General features: G+C 40.1%; 2 protein-coding genes across 2 annotated transcripts; one reads left to right on the forward strand and one right to left on the reverse strand.

Moving 5' to 3' along the window:
• Positions 1–1,076: 1,076 nt before the first annotated feature.
• Positions 1,077–15,629, forward strand: tmem39a (transmembrane protein 39A). The gene is made up of 9 exons (XM_023414599.2): positions 1,077–1,343; positions 5,683–5,896; positions 7,914–8,136; positions 9,406–9,489; positions 9,644–9,798; positions 10,569–10,926; positions 11,076–11,263; positions 11,364–11,484; positions 12,936–15,629. The coding sequence occupies exons 2-9, from the start codon at positions 5,784–5,786 to the stop codon at positions 13,173–13,175; spliced, it is 1,482 nt and encodes a 493-aa protein (XP_023270367.1). The 5' UTR covers positions 1,077–1,343; positions 5,683–5,783; the 3' UTR covers positions 13,176–15,629.
• Positions 15,630–15,695: 66 nt separating this feature from the next.
• On the reverse strand, positions 15,696–18,869 carry LOC111661133 (serine protease 23-like). The gene is made up of 2 exons (XM_023414600.2): positions 18,548–18,869; positions 15,696–17,820 (listed from the first exon to the last, which is right to left on the reverse strand). The coding sequence occupies exons 1-2, from the start codon at positions 18,571–18,573 to the stop codon at positions 16,638–16,640; spliced, it is 1,209 nt and encodes a 402-aa protein (XP_023270368.1). The 5' UTR covers positions 18,574–18,869; the 3' UTR covers positions 15,696–16,637.
• Between the last annotated feature and the right edge of the window lie 6,463 nt (positions 18,870–25,332).

A 25,332-nucleotide genomic window follows, 5' to 3' on the forward strand; every position in this document is an offset into this window, starting at 1 on the left:
GGTATACAGGATTTAGTATTTTTTGAAGTTTTAAGCCAAGGCTGAAGGTAAAAGTTTTTTTTTTTTTAAATCAGAAATTGATGGTATTTCTCCATTCATATCACCAACCTCAATATATGCTTTTTAATATATTGACATTCTATCTATCTTTTAAAAACTAGCTAAACAACAGTATGTGCTTTAGCTTAGACTCAAAAGTAGGCAGCTATTAATATTTGACTAAACCTGTCACACATCAGAATATGAACAAAATACTGCACGCTACAATGAAACATTTATGTGACAAACTTTTTTCTCTGGCACCAACTGACCTCCACTATATATGACAGTGTCAGTATTTCCTCAGACACCCAGAAGCCACACAGTCACACAGCTCAATTGATTAGTGAATTACTCAGTTGTTGTTTTTTTATTTAGTTGGTGTTATTAGTTGCTAGTTTAGTGCTTATTGGTATTTGGATAATGCCAATGTGAAAGTTTCATAAACAGTACAACCATTTGATATATAGTGAACTGGGGCTTTTGTTTGGAGGCCCTGGGGCAGTTGCCTGCTTTGCTCTGTGATCTAGCTTTGCCTCCAATTTGTAAAATTTGTAAAATTGTTTACTAATATAAACAATAATAAAGTTATTAATAAAGTAATTAATATGATCAATAATAAGGCCATCAATAATAATATAACCAATAATAAGTTATTAATATGATCATTAATAAAGGTAATTAATTATTTGTATACTAAATTATCAAATCATCATTAAGTGTAATCAATAATGAAAAAAGCACTTTTAAGTCAAAGGTCGTTAATATATCCAATTATAAAATAATTTATAAAGTAATGAAAATGTTCATCAATACATGTAATTAATAATCAATATAATCAATAATAACATATTTATTAAAAAACGTGAATATGATCATAATAAAGGTCATTAATAGTTAATATAATCAATAATAAAATCATTGATGAAAGTTGGTGACAGTAGCACTGACTCCAGATCAGCCGTTTGTTTAGTCAAACTGCGACTGTGCAGTCTCGTTTAGGTCGCGCGCTGATGACGTCTCTAGGAGAGGAGGTTCGGGTTTGCCACGTCGGTCTCTGTGCAACGCGTTGACACTGTTGCTCCTCCAGCCCGGGGGTAACTTTTAAACCCGTTTTATGCTCTCAGCCCGGGACAACGCCACCCTCCAGTACCGCCGGTGCGGTCGTAGCTCGTCTCCACACCAGTGAAGCCGGGGATACTGAAGCTGTGAGGCGGAGAAATGCCCGGCGCTGTGCGGACTCGTCTCACAACTGACTGATGCATCCTGGTCCAGCTCACTCCTCCGTGTGTTATCAATGTTGTGTGAGTACCAGAGGATTTACGAAGATTTTAAAAACTATCTAGGTTTGTTTTTGAGAGCTATCAGCCCGCTACAAGCTTACACCTTTGTCTCTGTTAAAGTGTGTTTCCAAGTTTCCGCCATGTACAAAATGACAGCGCTACCTGATGTCATGAGCTTTACTGCATGTCTTAGCAAGTCTGCAAAAAAAAAAAAAACCAACAAAACCCCCCCAAAAAAACAAACAAACACACAAACCGCCTAACAAAGTGTTCCTCAGAGAAAAGGTCTGCACAGTCACAACAAACACATAATTTCCACACGACTTTCTCCCGCTTCTTGGTCACTTTTCTTTCCTTATTCCAGCGGGAAAAGTTTTTGTTTTAAAAAAATAAAATAAAAACAAGAAAAGTGTTGCACTTCCACAAAATTACAAAATACTGCCCTGCAATCCCTCCGTTGTAGTTAATTTCTCTAGCTCACAGTTCCTGTTTTCACTTTTGACTTGCAGCTGTAATGTTGGTCCCCTGTGTGTGTGTGTGTGTGTGTGTGTGTGTGTGTGTGTGTGTGTGTGTGTGTGTGTGTGTGTGTGTGTGAACGACTGTTTCCTGTTGAACATTCACCTTTTAATATTGTTTATTATTAGAATATGCCTGTATCTGGGATGCCCCGACTGATCCACCGTCCGTCATGTTGGCGGATTTTTATTACAAATACGTGATCGGTAGATCGGAATCAATGCTCATGGATCACCTTAAAACCGATCACCTGTGGTTAATACTCTGGTGTCTGCCACTGAGAGAAGCACTGTGTCCTGTGTAGCTTAGTCCCGCCTCTGTTCAAAGTGTGGTCGTGCAACAGACCACCAAAACAAAACAACATGTCGGCCGTGTGGAACTTTTACTAACTGTGTCAGATTGAATAATTCACACCATCTGCAATGCATGTCAAAAATGATCGATATTGGCTGATCTCACTCATAGATGATCAGTATCGGGGGCACAAAAACGTGACCGCGGCATCCCTATCCTGCAGAGTGGGCCGTGTTATATCCATCGTGTTTCATAAGCCACATCACTAAGTTTGAACGTAGTATGTCATCAGGCTGCAGTTTGTTTTTCATTTCAGGAGTTTGTCACTGGCTGATGAAGTGGGGGCGGGACTACTTTTTTACCCACTGAGGAATAGTGATAAGAAAAAATTATACAGTAGTTGTTGAATATGAAGTTCAGTCGCACCTACCAAGGCTCATTTCAGCCTCTGTGGGTTCAACAATTAGCAGTTACTTTCATTATAGGTTAATTTCCAAATTATTTTCTCAATTAGTCGAGTAGTAATTTTCTAGGGCTGTAACTAACAATCATTTTCATTATGATTATCAATTAAACTGACAATGTTTTTTTGTTTTTTTTTAAATTCAGTACAGTGTCACCTGTCACAAAGAAAATCATGAAATCCTTACATTTGAGAAGCTATAAATTTAAACATTTAAAAAACGTATTTACATGACTAAAACAATTATTTGATTATCAAAACAGTTTATCAAAATCTTCTGTCATTTGACTAATTAATTAAATGCCTAATTGTTGCAGCTTTAATTTTTTCTAGAACATTAAGTCAAGTATGTGTAGAACATCAGCAATTCAACTGTTTTACAATGATAAAAGTGTCAGGAAGTAATGAAAAATGTCCATCATTTTCCCTGAGTGTAGGATGTCTAGCTTTGTCCTCCCAACTGTCCAAAAATATTCAGTTTCCTATCACATAAGACAAGGAACAGCAGAAAACACTCACATTTGAGAAGCTGGAACCAGAGAACTTTCTGCATTTTTGTTTGAAAATGTACTTAAATGATTAATCAATTACCAAAATGATGTAGCAGTCTGCAACAGGGACATGCTTGTGAAGCTGTTTTGTATATTTCAAAACAACCGACTGTGCAGTAAATCATCCTGCCATGTCATCAATGTCCAAAAGGTGTGCTTATATAAATGATGTGATACATTTCACTCACAATGATTCATTTACAGTTTTAATGAAGTACTACCCTAGTGTTAAACTTAATAGGGTTGCATCTAATGATCATCCTCATAGTATTTTCTTGATTAATTGAGTAATTATCTGGTCTATAAATTGTGAAAAATGCTCATCATACATTACTTAAACCCAAGGTGTTGTCAACATGTCTTGTTTTGTCTGGCCAAGTCCAAAACCCAAACAACAGAGAAACAGACGAAGGCAGCAAATCTTTCACATTTGCGAAGTAGGAACAAGAGAATATTTCTCATTTTTGCAGAATAAATGAAGTAAACAATAAATTGATGATCAGAATAGATGCTGATTAATTTTCTGTTGATTGACTTGTCCATTATTCAATTTTTTTTTCTCCTGTGCTCCTTTTGAACACAATAATGTTGAAATGGTTAGTTGATTAATTCATTGTCAGTTGTTCAAAAATTAATTAACAATTTTGTTAAAGAATATGTCAAATCCCAAAGATTAGCTTGTTAGAAAATATCAGGATTTTCTGCTTTTTCAGTTTTTTTTACTGTGTGTACTGTGTACAATGTTTTGTGCTGTTGTTTGGACAAAACAAGACATTTGAAGATGTGACTTCAGGAATTCAGAAGAGATTTGTGACATGGCATTTAGCATAATAATACATTTCAAAGACTTAACTATTCATTGCTTACCCGCTAAAAACATTACTTGTTAATGACAACAATTGTTAGTTGCATCCTAAAATGTAAAGTGTAAACTTAAAACTTTGAATGAAACAGTCAATACAACCAAAGAGTTTTGTAGGACTACACAGTGCATTGACATGAAAGAAAACAAGAAAGTGATGCAGAATTGCTGACAGGCAATCACAAAGCAGGTCATCATCTTCTGCAATAGATTATTTATATCCTTCCACATCTGGATGATTAGTTTTTATGTGGGTGTGGATGTGGATGTGAAAGTGGTCTGTTCAAACGTTTTCAGAGTGACACAGAGTGAGAACTAATTGACCTTTGTGACAACTGTTAATTGGAGAGGCCCATTTATAATTAATAACAACATATTTAATGGCTGCATTTCATTCACTTGTGTCACAGTGTTATTCTTGCTGGCTCGCTGATACCAAACATGGAGACGAGCCATTGTCAATGTTATTAGTTACACATATACTTTTCCTGATGTGACAAGTTAAAATGTGTGCTGTCACAAAGGCCTGTTATCAGCATTTATAAATTATACAGGTACTGAACGAGTGAGTGACAATATACTCCTTGCCAGTCATTTCATGTAGACACACAATGAGAACTTGTAATTGCCCCTGCAAACTCCTCCAGGTTATTGTTTCCCAATGTGAGCTTAAGCAGGCAGACAGCATATATTAACAGGTCTGATACTCCGGGCAGGTGTAGATCGGTTGTGGCTCTATTTGCATTGTTAAGCAGTGGTTTGACAGTAGCCAGGAGTGTTGCCATCAGGAAGGCTTTGGGATGGTTCTCGGATCTGGTAGCAGAACTATTTCTATGAAGTGAATCCTTCGGGGGATGGTTAATTACTTTGAGTCAGTTTGTGAACACTTTATTAGCTACATCTAGCTAAAACTAATGCACTTTAATTCAAGAGTTCTGCAATAAAGCCTGCCTTCATGAAGGAAAATAGTTCAACAGCACCATGGCTGCACACCTGCTAAATAATTACCTGAGAGGTAACCCTGGCAGGTGTCCAAACGCTGACATGTGGAGCTGACATGGGACATGTCATGATAACATGTCATGTGTTTAACCTGAAGTAGGTTGGATAATGAAAGAACAAAGCAGTGCCACACAAACATTTTGGGGTTTTTGCTCTTTGCTTCTTTCAACCTCTGTGAATGAATGAGTGTGAATGTATTTGTATGTTTCAATGTTTGGCAGATTTTCAATGCTGACAAAAACAAACAGATTTAGAACCAAAACAATCAGACCTAGAAAGATTATTTCACAGGCGCTGCTTTTTTTTAAGGACACTCCTCCAACTCTCCTGGATACTTTTAATTCAACAGTAGTAAAGATCTGTTTGGCTTTATCTGGTATCAATAGCAGTAAAAGTAGAATATGTTCACTCACTCATTTTGGACCAAATGATTAATTGAGAAAATAATGGACAGAGAAATTGATAATGAAAATAACTGTTAGTTGCAGCCCTACTTTACTACTGGTTAGAACAGATATGTACTCTAATTGTACTTAAATTGGCTCGAGGGTGCTGTGCTGTGGCATTGTAAATGTTGATTGAGCCTCAGGTGTGTTTAGTAATGTTTTTCTTTTTAAATCATCTGTTTACTTTGTAACTTGTAACTCACATCTTTGTTGGTTTCCTCCACAGTGGCCTGTTTGTACATGGTGGCTCATTGAGGGGAAGGGGAGGAGTCCCAGCAGCTGTTGGTTGGTGGGCGGCATCCGTGGTTGCCACGGTAACTGGCGACAATGCCAGGAGGTCGCAGGGGCCCCAGCAGACAGCAGCTAAGTCGCTCTGCTCTGCCGTCCCTGCAGACTCTGGTTGGAGGCAACCTCGGCAATGGTACAGGCCTCAGGAACAGGTATGTGCACATCCTGACACACACCTGAAACAGGAGGGTTGCCGGAACATTTTTTGTATTACTCAAAATATCATGGGCCACCGCTGTTTGTTGTTATAGCTTCATGGGGATTTTGCTCCTGTGGCTTGAAATAATCATATACAGTTGTATGTAACTCCTAATGTTAATGCAGTGTTACCCTTTTTAATTGATTATTAAATATTTTAATTTGCCAAGTACTTTGTGACAAATAAACAATCAAACAATAACTGCAGATTTCAGCAGTTCCACAGTCTGATAACCCTCATGGTGTCAGTCATAGTCAAAAGATCTGGTATAAACTGTACTGATTATTTTGATATTACTGCAGTAGTATTTTACATGTGGTTGTCAAAACTGTTTTATTAAAGCTGCTGTGATATAAAACTGAACTTTGCTGCAGAACAAACTTCATTTGTCATCGTCCAGCGGTTTCACATCATACTTTCTGTTTCCTTGTTACTTTCGATTTTATAGGAGCATTGCACAAAGTAATGCTGCCATTCTCTCTTTTGACACGGCCATCTCTGATGAAACATTACTGGAATTACCAATACATAAAACTGACCGACGTTTGTGCTTAGGTTCAGTGTGAGCTCCATGTAGTGAGCCGTCAGTCGATCCATGGGCTGTGAGCATAGAGGTTGCAGGTTGTTGCCATGCCAAAAAGCTGATTAAAATTTGTAGTGTGAGTTAACACAATGTACATATCAATAAGATTGCACAGTATATGCCCAGTTTTAATTTACTCTAGTCTTAGATCATGCACTTAACTGTTTGTTGGTAACTTTAACTAGTGAGAGATAAAAAAGGCAATTAATTGATTGATTTATTGGTTGATCAAGAAAAATCAGCTATATTTATTTTTTCATTATATTTATATTTATTAATTTCACTCACCATTCTGGTGGTTGGACAAAACATTAAAGTTGAAGGTGATACTTTGGATTCTGGGAAACTATGATGGAAAGTTTTCACTATTTTTTGACATTTCATTGACTAAATGAATGAATGAATTAAAATGGAGCGTAGTCTGTGAGTTAGGTCAAGCAGCCATCTCAAGTCTGCTGCATACTTTTGTCCCTTCAACAGGTATATAACCTGCCCTTTTAGTCATGACACTTCACTTAAGCTGTCAGTGTTCTGCTCACTCCATTGCTGTGGGCCTGCTGTCATAATGCTCATGCTGTTCATTTAGTATTTTAAAAGCTATTTCTTCAGCCAGCCCAGCATCCACCTGAAGTCTCTGAGTCTACCTTCCATTCGGGGGGATTGTCGCTCGTCACTCCCTTTTGTGCAGAGCTTGGTGCAGACTGAAATTTACAAAAATAATCAGGAGATGACTCAATAATGGAAATAATCTTCAGGCACAGGTTTAATTCTAACAACTTCTCTCCTCTAAGCCACATCTTTAAAAAAAACATGAACATTTTCAGTGTTTGCCTTAGGATTTTTCATCAGCAGATATTAATAAAATCATTTTGATATATTTGTGCAGCAAAAATAAAATGTTTGTTTGCACTGTTTTTGAGTAATTAAATTTAGGCTTCAGCAGCCCATTCACATCCAAATAACTCCAAAGTGATGTCTCATTCATTTGCACACTGTACACATTTGTGCAAGCAGAGCAAACATTTGTGGATTTGTGCTCAAGTAATGATCTTTACACTAACTGGAGAAATAATGTTGCACAGGTTGTTGTTTTGTTTGCACAAATGTGCACAAACATTTTTCTGTGCATACACAAATAGTTAAATTTATATGCTGATCACATGAGGTGCCAACCTCATGGAGATGCAGTGCTTGCACAAGTTGCAGTAGTTGTATTTCTATGTGAATATTAATGAACCATGATAAACTCTTAACTAAGCTGGAACCTTATTGTGCAAATGTTTCTGTAGGTTTTATTCCACACAACTTGCAGCAGGTGTGATATGACACAAAGATATGTATCCTAGATATTTCTGAGTGTTTGTATTTTTTGTGTGTCTGCTTTCAGGAGCAGTAACTCGGTGGGTCTGTCAGCCCCTCCTCTCTCGGCCCTCATTACTCCGGAGCCAGTCCGCCACTCGAGGATCCCTCAGCTGCCCTTGGACAGCAGCCTGCTGTTTGAGTTCCTGCTCTTCCTTTATTTGCTGGTGGCCTTGTTTGTCCAGTACATCAACATCTACAGGACGGTGTGGTGGTACCCATATAGCCACCCTGCTGCCTCTACCTCGCTTGTAAGAACACACACACTTAACACACACCATCAGCTCTGATGTTTCTGGCAATTTCAAATCATGTCTTTTTCCTTTGTACCTTTCAAAAGGAAACCACAGTGACCCAAAACTTGTGCACTTGATAACCAAAAACAGAGCCCATTATAATTAATTAATTAGTATTTTGAAAATTAAAAACTGAGTGAAATCGGATTATATAAACTCCATGTGCAGTATGAACTATCAGTAGCTTCTTTTTTCACTTTACTTTCATTTTTCTTTAGTTTGAATTTTTGTAAACAGTGCTGTGCTGGAGCCCTTGTGTAATATAAACTATGATAAAAAGTGTCTTTGTGTCTTGTGCAATGGGAAACACAACTTTACCCGTTATCCTTTTCTTTTGATTAAGAAAAGGGTAAAGGCCAAAAAGTTTAAAAGTTTTATAGAACGCCACTGGATGAGTCCATAACATAATATAACAGATTTTTATTGGGCAGTTTCAGGCCTAATCAGGCCCAAGCGTAATAAATCTTTGACCATATCATTGTATGATCATAATATTAACATGAATTTTGGTTCTTTTGAACAGCTTAGAGCACATTGTTATGGGAATCTACAGGTCAGAAACTATTCCCTGTAACTGACTTCTTCCTCTTGTGTCCTTCCCCATCGTATTTAGACTCCATCTTTAAATGTGACCCAGATGCAAAAAGAAGTATCATCTATAAGTTGCTTATCAGATAAATACATTAAAAAAATACTTACAAAATTTCATGAGGTGTGGGGAAAAAATAATTCATATACATATAATCTACTCGTCATCTACCTGCCTTGAACATGCAAAAGTGCAGTTCAAAACAGTACATTGGCTTCACTCTCTAAAGTAAGACTAGAGCAGATTAAGGGGATAAAAGGATCAACTCAGAAAACTTATGCTGCCTGGCATTTTTAACTTTCTTTAAAATGCGGACGAACTGGATTTGTATCTTCATTTTCTTATTTATTTATTTACCTATTTAACTGCTCATTTAGATATTCCTTATTTGTTTTAATCATCTGTTATTTTTTTACCCACTGTTTGATTTGTATTTGTAATTATTTATATTTTTTATTTATTGCTATTTGCCTCATTTTTGGCCTGAAGTCTTCTTGTGTTGGCTTCACATGTTGTGTAATGTACGGTGTATATGTTGTTGTCGATCATATATTGTGGTGAAATAGAACAATTCAAAAATGTCATAATGGAAAACTGATTCTAGCCTTTTTCTTCTCTGTGCAATTCTCCTACAGAACTTTCATCTAATAGACTACCACCTGGCTATCTTCATCACAGTCATGTTGGCCAGGAGGCTAGTTTGGACTATAGTTTCAGAGGTAAACACACAGACCTGTATATACAAACAGCTAATAGATTTTTAGTACACATCGCCCCTGTGGGAGCTGAGCCCCTGATGATGGCAGCATTGGTGCCACAGTTTCTCTGATATCTGACTTATTGTCTTCTTATTGTGTTGTCTGTCTCGTCCAGGTGTCTCAGAGCAGCGGAGGATCACTGCTCCGCTATGTGGTTCTCATCGCAGCTCGGCTCTGCCTGCTGACCATGTGTGGCTGGGTTCTGTGCTGGACACTGGTCAACCTCTGCAAGAACCACTCTGTGCTCAACCTCCTCTTCCTAGGATACCCGTGAGTCTTTGACCCCCCCCACCCCCAAAACCCCAACCCTCAGGATAGGATATGCTTGAACAAGCTGTCATCTGATCATGTCTCAAAGCAAATGTGGTTATACCTGTTCTAAATGGCCGCACTTAAAGGCAACACAAAAGGTTTGCCATCATAGAGAGGGGCAAGATGCAATGAATCATACAAATGGTGATAATACTGCGCACCTACAATCTTTCTCTGAGGCATTCGTATGTACTACAAACTGGGACTTTACCCCACAAGTTCAAACGCCACATACTTTCTCACCTCTGTACACTCCGCTCTGTGCAGCAAGTCTGAATGTGGGATTGTCAGATTTGAAGATCCTGACATTGTAAAGGTGTGGGTGTAAGCATAGTGAAATTTTAACTCACCTGCACACACTCACAGGTATTGGAGTGGGTGGAGCCAAAGTGGCGACTGGTTGAAATCTAGTTTGCCACCGTCTCGATGCGCAGGAACCACAATCCTCTGATCATCGCAATTGTCATATCAGCTTATCTTTGCTCAGTAAGTGTATGTGACAGAAAGGTCAATCAGATGCAAAATGTTACTTTCATGCACAAACCATGACATTGCTAGGAGCGTTTTTAAAAACAAAACTAAAGGTATTTCTGGACCTACCTTCCCTTAAAGTGTCAATTTTAAATATGCATTATTTATATTTACATCTCCTTCTCATCCTGCCATCATTTAAAACTCGCTGTTCTTGTGTCTTCGTTCACTCACCGCCCTCCTTCCCTCAATGCCAGATTTGGTGTGTACGTCCCGCTCTGCTGTTTCCATCAGGAGGGAGGCAAAAGCCAAACGACTCCGGCTGACTGCGATTACCCAGCCGAGCACCAGCAGACTGACCTAACAGAGACCCCGTTCTTTAGACCACGTGACTTTCTCTTCCTGTTACGAGAGAACCTCAGAGAGCAGTTCTCCAGCCCCCCGCACATGCCCACTCACACCTGCCCACCACACACACACTCACACACGCCGGAGTTGATTCGAGCCGAGGTGGAGGAGCTGAAGAGCGACTTCAACCGTCGAATCAAGGAAGTGCTATTCAACTCGCTGTTCAGTGCTTATTATGTAGCCTTCCTGCCTCTCTGCTTTGTCAAGGTTGGTATCTGTCACTTGTGGTTTTTTTCCCCTTTAAGATTTTATTGTTGATTTTTCAGACATTTTTGTGCTCCACTATTCCTTCAGTACCTCTCAAGTTGCTGAATTTTAGGTTAATTTATGCATCTCTGGTACTTGTATTTCCATAGAGCACTCAGTACTATGACATGCGTTGGTCATGTGAGCATCTGATCATGGTGTGGATCAATGCATTTGTGATGCTGATGAGTCAGCTGCTGCCCCCCAGCTACTGCGACCTGCTTCATCGCTCGGCAGCCCACCTGGGCCGCTGGCAGAAACTGGAGCACGGCTCGTACAGCAACGCACCTCAGCATGTGTGAGTGGCCCCTTGTGCACACTTTTGTACACTCCCAGAGGTTTCAAAAATGACTCTGTCAATGGTTTGTGTGTAACTGTGGTGTTAATATGTTTTTCAGATGGTCAGAAAGCACTATTTGGCCTCAGGGGGTGTTGGTACGACACAGTCGATGCCTGTATAAGGCAGTCGGACCCTCTAATGTTGCTCTTCCCTCTGATGTTTCCCATGCAAGATTTTATGTGAGTATCTGTACCTTTGTATCATAGTTACAATGGATGTAACCTGTAAATTATTCACTAGCTTTAGAGTGGACAAAATAATAACACCTTTACAATATGATACAACAATAGCATAAACTGCACATCTGTAGAGTTGGTTCCCTGCAGCCCATTAAAACTGAAAAAAACACCACCCATGATAACGTCAGCAGAAATGATACTTTTATCACACAGCTACTTATGTAATGAGTTCAGCTGGATCTGGACCTCTGTGTTAAGGCTCTGGGCCGTACATGTCATGTCTACATGTGTAGGCTGTGACGTTACACCAAAACCTCTAAAAGTTCCTGATGTTGGTAGAAGTGGTAGGTAGGAGTATAGTAAAGCATGATATGGCGCAATCATGTGCGTTACATGCACTTAATATTTTTGTAGTGATATCAGTGTTATGGCCCCGTCAAGTATAAATCCAGCTTTAGGCAACTTTTATAACATCATTTAGTACCAATGTCACTTGTAGGCGGACCATGGTCCAACTGCAGACCCAGAGACTATTTTGACTTATAACCTATAAATTATTGAGAATTATTAAATTTTCACAGACTGTTTCTATTTTAACCAGCGCAGCTTTTTTAGTTTTTATGGCACTGGTTTAGTGGCCTAGGAAACTCGCAGACCAATTGGGTCCAGGGGAGAGACATGAGATGAGATGAGATGAGATGAGATGAGATGAGACAGGAGGAATAGTCAGAGTAATAAGTGGGGAAATGGGGGAGTGGGATATAAGAGGGAAAGGAGAGAAAGGGAGGCATTAGTGCTGTTCAGTTGTTAAGATGTTTTTAGACCGTTAAGATGTGAAATGGAGTTAATAAAAAGAAGAAGAAGAAGGGAAACTCAACCTTGAGTTATTTTTTTCTAAAATTAAGATGCACATTTTTGAAAAGCTCTTTGTCATGTATTCATTACAGTACTTATTTTCCTTGAAATGAGGAAATAACATTTAATTATTCTAGTTCGCTTTTCTCTCTGAGTTTTCTGTTATCACTATGCTATCTACAGAAAAGGTTTAAAACGCCACAAAAGTCTCACGGGGGTTTTTCTGGATCTTGCAGCTGCATCTCATGGTCCATAAACAGATTGCGTTTGCTCAGTTGTAAAAGAGATGGTGTAGCTCTAGTGTCAAAGTTTTTTTAATTAAGTAATTACGACTTAAAGCCAGTAGGTCTGAGTTGATTACATCAATGACTGAATAGTTATTTCAGAGAAGAGCTCAGAGCCACAGCTCTGCCTCTGTAGCTTAATCCACCGTGTCTGTCACAGAGACCGGGTACAGGGGCTGCCTGTATAAATCCTATATTGTATTACATTTTATCATTATTATTATTATTATTACAGTTTATTTTGTATGTCCACCGCTGTATATCAAATCTTAGCATGACCCTATATCTTTTTCCTGTCTGTTGGTCCTCCAGTTCCTGTTTCACAAGCCATTGCGGATCCTGAACCTGCTGCTCTGGATCGAGTCGAGTGTGGTTGTGTACCAGTTATACTCTCTGCTGCGCTCTGAGCGCTGGAACCACACTTTGTCTCTGGGCCTTATTCTCTTCTGCAACTACTATGTCCTTTTTAAACTGCTCCGAGACCGCATTGTGCTGGGCAAAGCTTACTCCTACCCACTGTCCTCCAACAGTTTGGGGCTGAAATCGCAGTAAAGGCTCCGCTCAGTGAGACCTCACCTACGAACTCTGGATTTGGAGGGGAAATGGGTGGAGGACTGGTAAAGCGGAAGACTGGAGGGTTGTTGAACGCTCACGCTTGGAGGTTAAGGGACAGACTGTGAACTCATAATTGTGTTTTGATACGGTTCTATTTTTAATGCAATGTTTATACCTATTTAAAAGAATATTTTTATTTTGTATACTATTTCGAGTTACGCCGGGCATTACCACACTGACAACATTAGCATGTTGTGTTATGTTGTTGCTAGGCGTCAGGGAAGTTAGGGAATGCCAGGAGGTGACTTTCACCAAAGATATTTTAAGTGCAGGTGGCCAATCACAGAGCGGACTTGGCCTCTGACGGTCACTTAAACCAGATGAGCGATTCAGAGCAGTGGAAGGAGTCGAGCCTGAGATCCTGAATCCTGATTGGCCCATATTCTGCTTGAACCTTGAGGCTCCCAAATCTAAAATCTGGAACCAGTTGCTGTTTGGGGTAGCATTGCTGCAGCAATTAAAGCTGATTGTTTGTCACTGCTCTTTAAGGAATAGTTCGACATTTTGGAAAATGTCCTTCTTTTCTTTCAGGCAAAGAATGAGAGGATCAGTATCACTCTCATGTCTGTACAGTAAATATGAAACCTGTGCAATTTTTTTGCTTTTTTTTTTTCGTATGGATTAAACAAAATTCACTCACTGCTAGTTGTAGCTTTGTCTTCACTGTACAGACATGAGGTATTGATTTACTTACCAGAAAGAGAATAAATGAATTTCACAAAATGCCCAATTATTCTTAAAGCTGACCCTCAGTGTGGATTTTTACCACAATGTCAAATAAAACTTTGATTGACTTGAGATCGGTCTGTATGTAAAACACCTTAGGTACTCCCATCTACTGCCTCTGCAGAAAATGCTGTATTCTTCCTCATTCATGTTTCTTACCTTTTACTATCAGTATCTGCTTGTTTCACATCGTTGACTATCTGGAGGGGCAGTTACAGCACCAGGCTATATAAAATTTCACAAGGCTGCCAACAAGTGAGAAGGGATTCAGATGCTATTGGTGTGTTTTTCAGCCGTGCCTGCCCCGGTTCTGGTTATTTGAGTTCTTAAAAGCCATCCAGACACTTTATTTTGTAGATTTCCGGTGCCTGAATGCTTAAACCATACTGGAAGTGAGGACCATATCACATCAGGTCCATCTCTTTGTGGATTGGATGCATATAACAGAACGAATGTGGCTATTAGAAAAGTATTTTGTTGTCCCCAGATCTACCTTTCATTCACTGCAAATATGTCAGTCATCACGTTCTTATATGGATTAGACAGCAGACGATATTTAACAGTGACATTTCCATTGGGGATAAATTCAAAATCAAAGGGTGAAGACAGCTGGAGGGGAAAGACTGTATGTGTCACCTCATTACCAGTTCATGTATTTTTGGTTACCAGACCGGTGTTACAAACAGGTTGCCTTGCATGTTGTTGCCTTTCTCTTCAGTCACACTTCGTGAACATCCTTTTAACTCTTAAGTGGGTTCCTCTTTGTGAGCCTCCACTCCTCCGCCGGCTCTAATCTGCAGGCAGTGCATAACTTCGGGCAGTATTAAGTGTTAGTGTCACAGCCCGTTAGCTGTTCAGTATTCAGATAGAAATCAATACAACTTGAGCAGAAAAGCCTTTTTTATCCGTCTGAGAGGGAAATGCGAAAATCAATGTTTCCTGTGCTGTTGTGAATTTCATATTGAATGCTTCAGTCAAGTTTTAGGTTGAGTGTAAATGAGGTGGAGGAAGCTACTTTTGAGCTGAACCAGCGTGCGTATCTGGATCACAGAAGAAGTGTGACGAATCTTTGATTAAACTCAAATTTCATTCATGTGCCCATTATTCTGCTTTATCTGCAAACTCAGCCCTTAATTCAGCCTTTTGCTGCTCATGTTTTGTTTGTGCTCATGTTCCACTTGAATGTAGCAAATTTTGCAGCTGAACGGTTCTGTTGACTTGAATTGGCATGTTTTTGTAATTTTGATAGCGATAGCCTTCAATTGAGCACGATCACAGAAAGATCAGTTTTGAATGGGTGTTCTTACTTACAGTTCTTACTTGAATGTTTACTCCTTCCTTAAATAACACACATTCTGCCGGCTTTGTTTTGGTTTGGAGAAACCCATAAGATCACAGCTGGAGAACAGAATTGAGGAGTGAGATTTGGAAAGATATAAATCTGTGCTCCCTCTAGTTAGAAAAATTGTCAAATTGAGTCGCAGAGTTGGTTTTCTATGTGCCATATCCCAGGATTAAGACTCCTGGCTGAGGGTGTTGGAGCTGGAAAAGTCATAGGAGCTGGTCCTCATATTTCGGTTTTTTACAGTGTTCAGTTTCCCCCACAGCATTTCTGAAAATGCTTTTTGACATCTGAAATAAAACAAATGGTGTTTCAACCGAGAATGTGCATTTGTATTTATGTGTATAAAATATGTTTCATGAGAAAACTGTGAAGAAATATGTGACACATTTGCATATTTCAAAGCATATATTTCATTAAATTTGTCTTCGGTTTCGGAACCACAAATAATGTCAATGTCACAAATGCAAGGAGAAAGTAAAAAGTGCTCATGTAGGCCTAGGCGAGGTCAGCATAATCTTCATTGTAGAGACCTGCAGTGTTTTATCTTTGCCACCAGAGGGAGCTAAGCATTAAAGTACAACAAAATGAACTTCATGTAACAGGTCATCTGCAGTTGTTAAACATCTATGTGACAAGTTGAATGTTCTTCCAAAACTTCACTGTTGATTTAGCTGACAGAGTACACTATGCCTGTAGATAACTAGTGAGTCCACTGAGAGGAGATATATGATAGCTCGGAGAGAAACAGTTGGCGCCTTTGGTAGCTGACATGTACATTCATCCACAAAAGTCATTTTCAGTAGAAAAAAAGTTTAACAGTGCAATCTTTAGTGTAGCTCAAGAAAAAAGGGTTATGATGCGTAGAGAAACAGCTTTTCCAGTTCTGCTGCTTAGGTTGTACTCCAAAACATCTTTTTACATCAGTCCATGTTCCAGATGGAGCTTGCAGATAACTTTGTTATCCAGATGAATGTTCCAAGAAGCAGAAAAGCCTGATTCTGTTCTGCAAAACCACCTGACCACAATGTTCCCCCAGTTAACACAAATATAACATTTTCATGTTTTAGAAATGTGAAGATGTAAAACTAAGCATAAATGAAACAAATGCACGCTGTTTACATAATTCAGTGCTGTTACAGGATTTGTGTCTGTCTTTACTGATATTGGCATCTGAGAGTAGGGGCAACAATATTTTGATATTTATATTGATGTCATGTCAGTGCTACAAGTAGTGGGGTGAAAGGTGTCGATTCTTGCAGCCTCGATATTCCAGAAAGATGTACGAGGATGTAGTTACACCCCTGTGTCATCCTCACTCCACCTTCTCCTCACCCCTCTCTGCAGTCCACAAAGTTCCCTTTTATCCAGTAACAGATCTGAGCATATTTGAGCGGGGTGATTCTCACCGCTACATTAAATTCCTGAGACGCCCCTTGTCGCTCCACCCACTGATGCCCGGAAAACACGCCTATCACCTTCCGCTCCCAGCGCCGACGCCTCCCATCCCACATCCGGGCATATACTCCTGACCCACTGGCCCCGGGTTGAGCATCACAGTGCTGGTACAGCAGATCTGATGTCTCCTCACCGGCCCGACAGAACCGATACACCAGCTGGCCTGGACGGTCATTGTCAAATCCTGAGAAGTGGACCCGATGACCAGGCAGCTTCTGAGCCGGGGGGCTGACTCCTAGCTTCATGTGGCGGCGTTTGTGGGGTTTCTTGAGTTCAAGCAACGCGTAGTCATAGTCCATTCCAATGTCATTGGCATTCCCTTTAATCCATCCTTTGGGAACATGGGTGCGCTTGGCTCTGATCCACTGGAACTTCATTTTGTTGTTGGTTGGTGGGGCGTAAGGATCAGGACCACCTTCAACATGGTTGGTGAAGTTGGAGGGAAGGTAAAAGGAGGCAGGCTGTGTGACCCGCTGCTTGGGTTTTAAAAAGCCAACGCGAAGCTTCTGGGCTCCTTTCACGTAGTTTTTACCATCATGAACACAATGAGCGGCTGTGAGAACATGACGGTCCCCCACCAGTGTACCGGAGCACCCAGTGGACAGTTTGACAGCCACTGAGAATGGATATTTAAGCAGGAAGTTCTGTCCAGCAATGCTAAAACGCCCATCATGGCCAAAGATCTGTCGCTTTCTCCTGACATGTGACTGCCCAGCCTTTTCAGAAGACCCTGAGGAGTAGGCCGGACTGGTGTTAGAATTGAGGTTGTAGCCATAGATCCCAACGGCAGTCTCAGTTAGTTGACCATCAGAGTGGAGAGTCTCATAGGACAAAAGACGCCGCAGGTCCCAGTAGCTTGGTTGAGGGGCTCTTTTGTGGCATTCTGGGTCACAGGGGGAGGTGACATCCAGACGGGCCGGAGACAGGAAGTGAGGGGCAGGCCGAGGCTCCGTGTTCTGTGGGAGGACCACAGGGACACGCTGGGGAATCCACTGGGGGCGAGAGGAGGAGGAGAAAACAGGGGGAAGAAGGAGGAGAAATAGGAGGGGGGTAAACCTGTGGATGGGCAGGAGGAGAGAATAGGTGAACTACTGTACTAAGAAAAAAGAAGTGTATTAGACCCAACTTTTCTGCAGAGCCCATGTGTTTGTGTTCAGACCGGATGTCTGGGCCTCTCTTACTGTCTGCATGAAAAACATCCTCATTCCTAACAGCAGCATCATGGACTTATAATCACAAGCATGGGAGCTGAGGGAAAGTATTTCAACTTGAAGAATTTTTATCTGCGCTGGAATTTGGCAACTGTAAACTTCCACTGTTTTTAATGCTGCAAATATGACAGACAGGGCAAAGATCAGGCCTTACTAGGCTCTGATGGAAAATTCCTTAAGTTGTCTAGGGGATTGGCCTTAAGCCAGCAAGAGTGGCTGGGTAACAAGCCATAGTTTTGTATCTTAAACACACTCGCACCTTCCTCTCTCACTGGGACTACAATATACAGCACTCTGTCATGGAAGTGGCGCAGAGATATAGCCTAGAAAAGTCTCCTGTAAAATAAAAAATCGTACATGTGTGTTCCAACTTATACAGCACATAAAGACCATATTAAAAAACCTGTATTTCAGGAGGAAAAAAAAGATTCTTGGAAAAAACATTATTCATCCATCGTTTGTAATTAATTAATTAAATTCATTTTTTCTGACTTCGTCTCATATAGGCCTATAAATAGTTTACACAGCTTACTGCGTTACGCACAGACGAATCTGACATAGAGGTGACTTACCTGGGGGGCGCAGACCGGGAGCGCATGGTTTCACGTCTGCAGGTGAACTGTTGGCTGAACTCTGAGAGTAAAACCCCTTCAAACCAGAGCTGGCAGAGCCTGCGGTGGGAGTTTAACTGGCGAACACCCCAGCTGCAAAAGGAGACCAGTCTTCTTCTCGACTCTTCTCTCAGGAACTGACGGCTTTATTTAATCCGTGACAGTCTGGAGTTGTCCAAAAGCAGCAGCCGGGTCGACAGCGGAGGAGTCGGATCATTGTGCGCTGCAGGAGGAGGTGGTCTCCTGTCTGTGTGAGCTCACTGTGCTGTGGGATATGCAGGATATACAGCGCGCGTGTATCCGACCCCAACAAGGTCACGTGACATCACATCACTGCTGCTGGTCGTAAGTTTACGGCTGGTCCGTATCTCTTCATCAGAGGTCTCAGTTCAATAATAAATAAGCTTGTAATCATCCTCGGATCGAATACAGGTTTGTGTTTTGCAGTTAAACATGATGCATTTGTTATTTGCACTTTTGGACCAAATAACATGCGGCTCTGACGAATGTCTCACTCAGGAGTGCAACTGATTATTTCCTCTGGATAATATTAATAACAGATACGTTTTTTTTTTTTTAAATCCAAAAAACAATAACAGATGCCCATGCAAGTTTCCTGCGACCAAGAAGGCACATTTTCTTTGTCTGAACAATAAAGAATTCAGCTGAAACAGATGACAGTTGTATTTTCTTATTTTAGGAGATTATAGGAATCAGCTAATTGTGTTGATTCAGTGTCAGCCTTAGTGTAAAATTCTTTATAGAGCATAAAAAAACAACTGTTGACCGAAGTGATTTACAAATGCAGTTGGGTAGAAACATAAAAATAATAATGAAAATCAATAAAAGCATGAAAATCTGTACAAGGTCAAGTACAAGTATAAAGTATAAAACAGGAATATTTCACAGATAACAAACGACTAATAGCAACAGAGTCACCCGTCATGTCTTCAGTGGCCATCAAAATAACATTAAATTAAAGTGGCACAATACATTGGTTATTAAAATGGTCATTGATTAATTTTCTGTTAGTCGGCTTCTTGTTTTACCAGCTAATACTTCAGCACTAATCTCTACATCCTTTTTGTGAGTTATGAGTACGACTTACTTTATAGTTGTGTATAGTGGCTGTATAATGTACAGCATTAATTGTATCTATTGTAGAATGAGGAATTCTGTGTCTAATATTTCTGAATAGTGATTTTACCTTGTAATCCTTTGGCTCCCATAGATTATGGTATTATTCTATCTTGCAGGCCATATTTTTCCGTATATTTTTTTAGTGCTGTTATTTGATAAGATCCTATTGAGATCGGGTGTTTTTGTATTGACTCTTTTACATTGTTTTACAATGTTTGACTGTTTTATGTTGTTTTTATGTATCAAATTCTGTGTATGTAACCAGGGCGCCATTGAAAATGAGACCTCTGTCTCAATGGATTCCCCTGTCTAAATAAAGCTTCATAATAAATAATAATAAAAATATTCAGAACTGACAAAACAAGTTGTGAGGGGCTGCTCAGAGTATACAGCCGCTTGATGTTTTGTTATCAGCAGGACAGGACAAAATAGCTGGACCGAGGCAAGTTCTGCCTGTTCAGAAATGGGTCATGGAGAGAGGAAGAGAGGAAATGTAGGCTTGCAGAGAGAATGGTGGAAAAGGAACATGGAAAAGGTTGTAGTTGTTTCTATGTTCGTTGGTGTTTGAGAGAAAAATTTAGATGTTGCACACACAAAACACTGACCTACATTCGTTCTTTATAGATCACGACCACCCCCCGCCCCCTTTCTCTTTTTCCCTCTCTCTTTGTTGTGTGTCTCTCTCCCTCCGCCACACACAAACACATCCACAAATGCTGTCAAACTACTCATTAAATAATTACGTAGCACGCATACATCAATGTTCCGCCCAAACAAACTTTCACACTGTTGATTCATTGGGTTTATCGCCCTAATGACTCTTGGCATTAATCACAAACACCATTCAATTGAAAGCTGTTAGTTTCACAACAAAAACCTCACTCATTTCACATCATGCAGCAGTGATTATTCTCTCTGAAATATAATATTTACATTCAAAAACGACCTCTTTGTGACTGTTTGTTTGTCATGATGAATTAGTTGAGTGGGCTGAGTGCAGTCGTTGTGTACTACTGACGCCAATGTTGAAAGTTTCTACTTGACCAAGCCAGGCTTAAAAATGTGCAAGCTGTTGCTAAATATTTTACTCTGTGGTGACTTCATTAGGCTCAAGTGCCACCAGAAAGACAGAGAGAAAGAAGGAAAGAACAAGAGGGGTGGGGGTGGTAAGTGGGGTCTCATGCATGGCTGAACAGTTAGCCAACCTCCACCCACCCTCCGTGTCCTGCAGCAATTTGTTCATAGACTGACTTTGTAATGAAAAACATAGTGCCAGTAGTTATCGTTGCATTCTTGTGCAGAAATATTTAAGCATTTTGGGTTGTTGTTTTGCATTTTGGGTTGTTGTTGATGTTTATTTGCTTTCTGGTGTAGAGTTGGATAAGAAGAGCAATATCACTCTCTACGGTGAACTTGTAGCTGGACCCAGCAGCAGGTTGGCTTAGCCTAGTATAAAGACTGGAAACAGGGGAAACAGTTAGCCTGGTGTCCAAAAGTAACAAAATCCACCTACATCTGAAGCTCACTAATGAACACGTTATTAAAGAGTATTTGAACACCTCATGTGTTGTGGTTTTAACTTTTCACCTTGCTGCAGTGACGTACAGGTGTATTTTTAGTCCAGATGACATCACCATTGAGTGTGGTTAAAGTTGCGACATAGCACACTTCTGACTGAAACAGTCAACCAGAGAGGGCAGCAAAATACTGCCTTTCAGCCAGGTCTTGACTGATTCTTTAAGTCTTGTTGTGACACGGCAAACAGAGACTTCACTGCATCTGGCAATGACGTACCTCTGTAAAACAACAGATTACTCCCTTTAGACTTTGGTTTTTCGGATTAAACAAAGAAATTATTTCATGTTAATAGGTGACCTTTAGAGGTGCTTGTAACAGATTGTGTTACCTTTGGACAGAGGCAGGCGGCTGTTACCCCACTGTTTCCAATCTTTATGCTAAGCTAAGCTAACTGGCTCCGGCTTTATATTTACTATACAGACTTGAGAGTGGTATCAATCCTCTCATCGAACTCTCAGCAAGAAAGCAAATAAAAAGTCGAACTATTCAAAGTCTCCTGCAACTGATTATAGATCAGCACCTTTGCCAGGACACAGGGTGGACCTGCTGGCTCATCAAACACTGTTCTGAGGAACCCAAAACCACACCCTTCCCACAACCCAAATTTACAGTTAACACACACACACACACACACACACACACACACCCACACCCCAGTAACTCTGATCAGCTCTGCAGCCTCACTAGTCTCTCAGGTTTACACATTAACCCAAAGTTACCTGAGGTTTTTACATCAAAACCCGTTGTAGTTATTTTCTTAACATTCCAACAGATCAGTTTTTGTTGTTTGATGATAATCAGTTCTTATTTGTGCAAGTTGATGCTTGCATTTTGGAAAATATATATTTCTTCTCTAGGACAACAGGAAGGGATACACCTTTTTTATTTTTTATTTTTTATTTATTTATTTTTTAAATTTTTATACCAATGCCTGGGTGCTAATAAGGGAGACATTTCTGTTTGTCTTGAATTGTTATGAAAGAGCTCATTTGTTTGGCTATGCCCACTGTTGTCAAGGAAACCAACATTCCCCAGAGTACTGTTCATGTTAATTGTTTTATTCGTCCCACTCTCGTCCTCTCGCTTCTGGCCACAGACACAATCAAGCAAGTGTGGAAGGCCTCACAAGTTTGAATTCTCTCTCTTCACGTCCCTCAGTCCGTCTCTCTCTGTCCGTCTGCTCTGTTCCTACTTTGGTTTTTCCTGTCTCTGTGCCTCTCGGCCTCTTGTTTGGATCATTGCTCCCATCCTGGACCTCTTCTCTCACTCGTCCCAAGTGGCCATGTAACAGCTGTTTGGCAAAACAGGATAACCACAGAGATCTTTTGAGAAGTTATTTGCTGTGAAATCTTAGGGGAAACTTAAGCCAAGTTTAAAGCTCAAGGCAAAGCCAAACGGAAGATAATATCACTGTTGGCAAGCACATTTGATGTATAACTTTACTTGCCTTATGTAAAAAGAAAAAAAAAAGGTCAACACTGTTTCGTTCAGCTGCTGTTGAAGGAAATTTCTGTTCATGATGCTCAGTACATTCCATGAGTTATTTTGTGATGCTGTCTTGTAGTTTACTGTTTACTTTTACTGTTACTGTTGTTAGTTTTACTGGAGTATTTACTTTCCTCCACCCTGAATCTATACTTATATATCATTTTGTGAATTCTCACATTCCCACATACCCAGAATGCCGTTTAGAAGTCCCACATAGTAGTGATGATTGAATAGCAACAGCAGTAGACCATTTTTATAATTAGATTGGTTTCAGTCTGTTGGCTCAACAATCACTTCTTGGAGTACATTCTATATATTTAATGCAAACTATGTAAACTCAACTTCATGGTCACATACACTGCAATTGTCAACACTACGCAAGCAACCATATAGTGACGGTTGGGTCGGTGGGAATGACAGTAATTTAATAGTCGAAAAATAAACCTGTTAGTGATATCTTCTCGAAAAACTAATGATGATGTTTGGCTTTTGTGTACTGTAGTTTCTTTATACTTATCTACTGATATGTATACTGGAGCCAGTATATCTGTGATAAGCAAATACTGGCCCAGCGTTTTATTATTTGGGCACTAATGTTGATGTGACATCATATCAGTATTTAGGATGGTCTTTTGATGACAGATTTTAAAGGTACCCTATCGTTTCGTTTCAAACACAGTTATGTTTACATTCACTGTTTCTCCCAGAACACACCATGATAACATGGTTATTGTTTGGCCTCTTGGCATAACAGAGGCCAAACAAAGTAGGTTACGTCCTTCCTTGGTAGATATTTGCTAAGATGATTTTTAAAGTATTTTTGGAATCTGCAATGTTAATGTCCCTGTTAACATTGACTAGTATTATTATTATTTCTTCCCTGTTTTTTGCTGCATTGCTGTTTCTTGGTGCATAACTGCCACTGTCAATCATTGGATTAGCAATTGTTTTTGTGCTCAAGCTTGTAGCTTGTAGATCAACTAGATAGAACAACTACTAGTCAAAAACACCACTCCCCTCTCTGAATTATGTATAAAAAGCAGAACTGTGGTTGTCTGTAGCTCTGGTTTGATCCTCTCACACATAGCGTTAGCAAGCCTGATAAACGCCAGCAGAGAAATGATAATGGCGCATGAATGATTTATTCCTCTTCAGTATCAGTAAACACATAAACATAAACCACATAGTTATGTCAATGTACCGACACTCCCCCACAGACACACAGACTGGAGAGCCTCTCATTGTAGAGCCACAAAGAAAAAGCAACAAAGAGCCTCACAGTGAGTCAAAAAACCTCAGATGTGCTTCTAGTGACTGTCAAAGCTCTGACTAACAGCTCTACTGTATGTTGCTAAATATTGCTACACTGAGTTGAGGTCAGTGTCCAATATGTAACCACAATCCCTGCGTCATACACCACACTACACCATATTGCACAATGCCACACCTCCTACAATCATTGCGATCCCTACTCTTCCATTGCATTCTTTAAATATACTGGATGGGAGGCTTCTGGTAGAATATGAACATGCAGTTACTCATTACTCTGACCTCGCCCAGCATGTGCGGTTGGGTGTGGTCAGGAGTGAGCTCTGTTGCACCTGCGAGCACCGCTAACAGTAATGTCGTGGAGCCCATCTGTACATCTCTGCAGTAAGGTGAGAAGTTAAACCACTGCAGGGTTGAAAAAACAAGTTTTTTAGGGTTTGTTAAGTTAGTTTTTTAAAAACAACTTAAAATCAACCTGAAAATCTTTAATCTTAAGTGTATACTCCAGGGGTTGGTCAGTACACTGTGACATCACTGTTGGGCATGGTTGCAGGTGCAGATGTCTGACCACACTTGTCAGTGATGTCTTATATGACCAAGAAGTGCGACTGAAAACTGTCAATCAGAGGGGGCGGAATGATCAACCTTTTCTTTAGGATTTAAAATTTCGACATCACGTCGCCCACACTCATGGTATGTCATTCAATTCAAATAGAGGAAGCAGAAGAAACAGGGACTTCCAATGTAAAAAGGAACGCCAACAATACACACGGTCAGAACAGCAGTTCTTTCTCCCTCAGTGTCCACTCACAAAGCAATGTTTTTGATGAGTGAGCTATTCTGAACAGTTTTCGCCTACAGGAAAGTCTTGCACTGTGACTATGGGTAAACCCCCTGGCTTGGCAAGGCATGTAATACTCTGGCTCAGTGGAAAATGACTCACATCCTTGTGAAAGACATATGGCAAAATATTTATGACATCCACCAGGAGCTGTGGTTTTCTGATGTCCAATTTTTTGGGTTGCAATTTGATGTAATCCTTACAAATGTAATTTAGTAGTTTAGCTTTTTCTCATGAGGCCAATGCATGTAATCAGATCAAAGCATGATTGAATCAAAACACTGAGTCTTTCATCATACAATGGTTCTGTGGAATCTACCCTTCAGTAATGGATGCTGAATGCTGGTCATGGGTGCAGTTCATATACTCGTGATCTGACAGCACAGATGTGGAGGGAATGAAGAGAATGAGCCGCCCCACTGTTCAAAAT

This window comes from Seriola lalandi, unplaced genomic scaffold (genome assembly GCF_002814215.2).
Source record: "Seriola lalandi dorsalis isolate HSWRI2012SDOR001 ecotype SW California unplaced genomic scaffold, Sedor1 jcf7180002054537, whole genome shotgun sequence".
NCBI lineage: Eukaryota > Metazoa > Chordata > Actinopteri > Carangiformes > Carangidae > Seriola > Seriola lalandi.

Excerpts from the sequence above, each read along its gene's own strand:
- LOC111661133 (XM_023414600.2), bottom strand. The coding sequence starts at position 18,573 with ATGCGCTCCCGGTCTGCGCCCCCCAG. Across the intron at positions 17,821-18,547 it reads TCCCGGTCTGCGCCCCCCAG|GTTTACCCCCCTCCTATTTC; the intron begins GTAAGTCACCTC and ends GCCCATCCACAG.
- tmem39a (XM_023414599.2), top strand. The coding sequence starts at position 5,784 with ATGCCAGGAGGTCGCAGGGGCCCCAGCAGACAGCAGCTAAGTCGCTCT. Across the intron at positions 9,490-9,643 it reads TTTGGACTATAGTTTCAGAG|GTGTCTCAGAGCAGCGGAGG; the intron begins GTAAACACACAG and ends TGTCTCGTCCAG. Across the intron at positions 10,927-11,075 it reads TGCCTCTCTGCTTTGTCAAG|AGCACTCAGTACTATGACAT; the intron begins GTTGGTATCTGT and ends GTATTTCCATAG.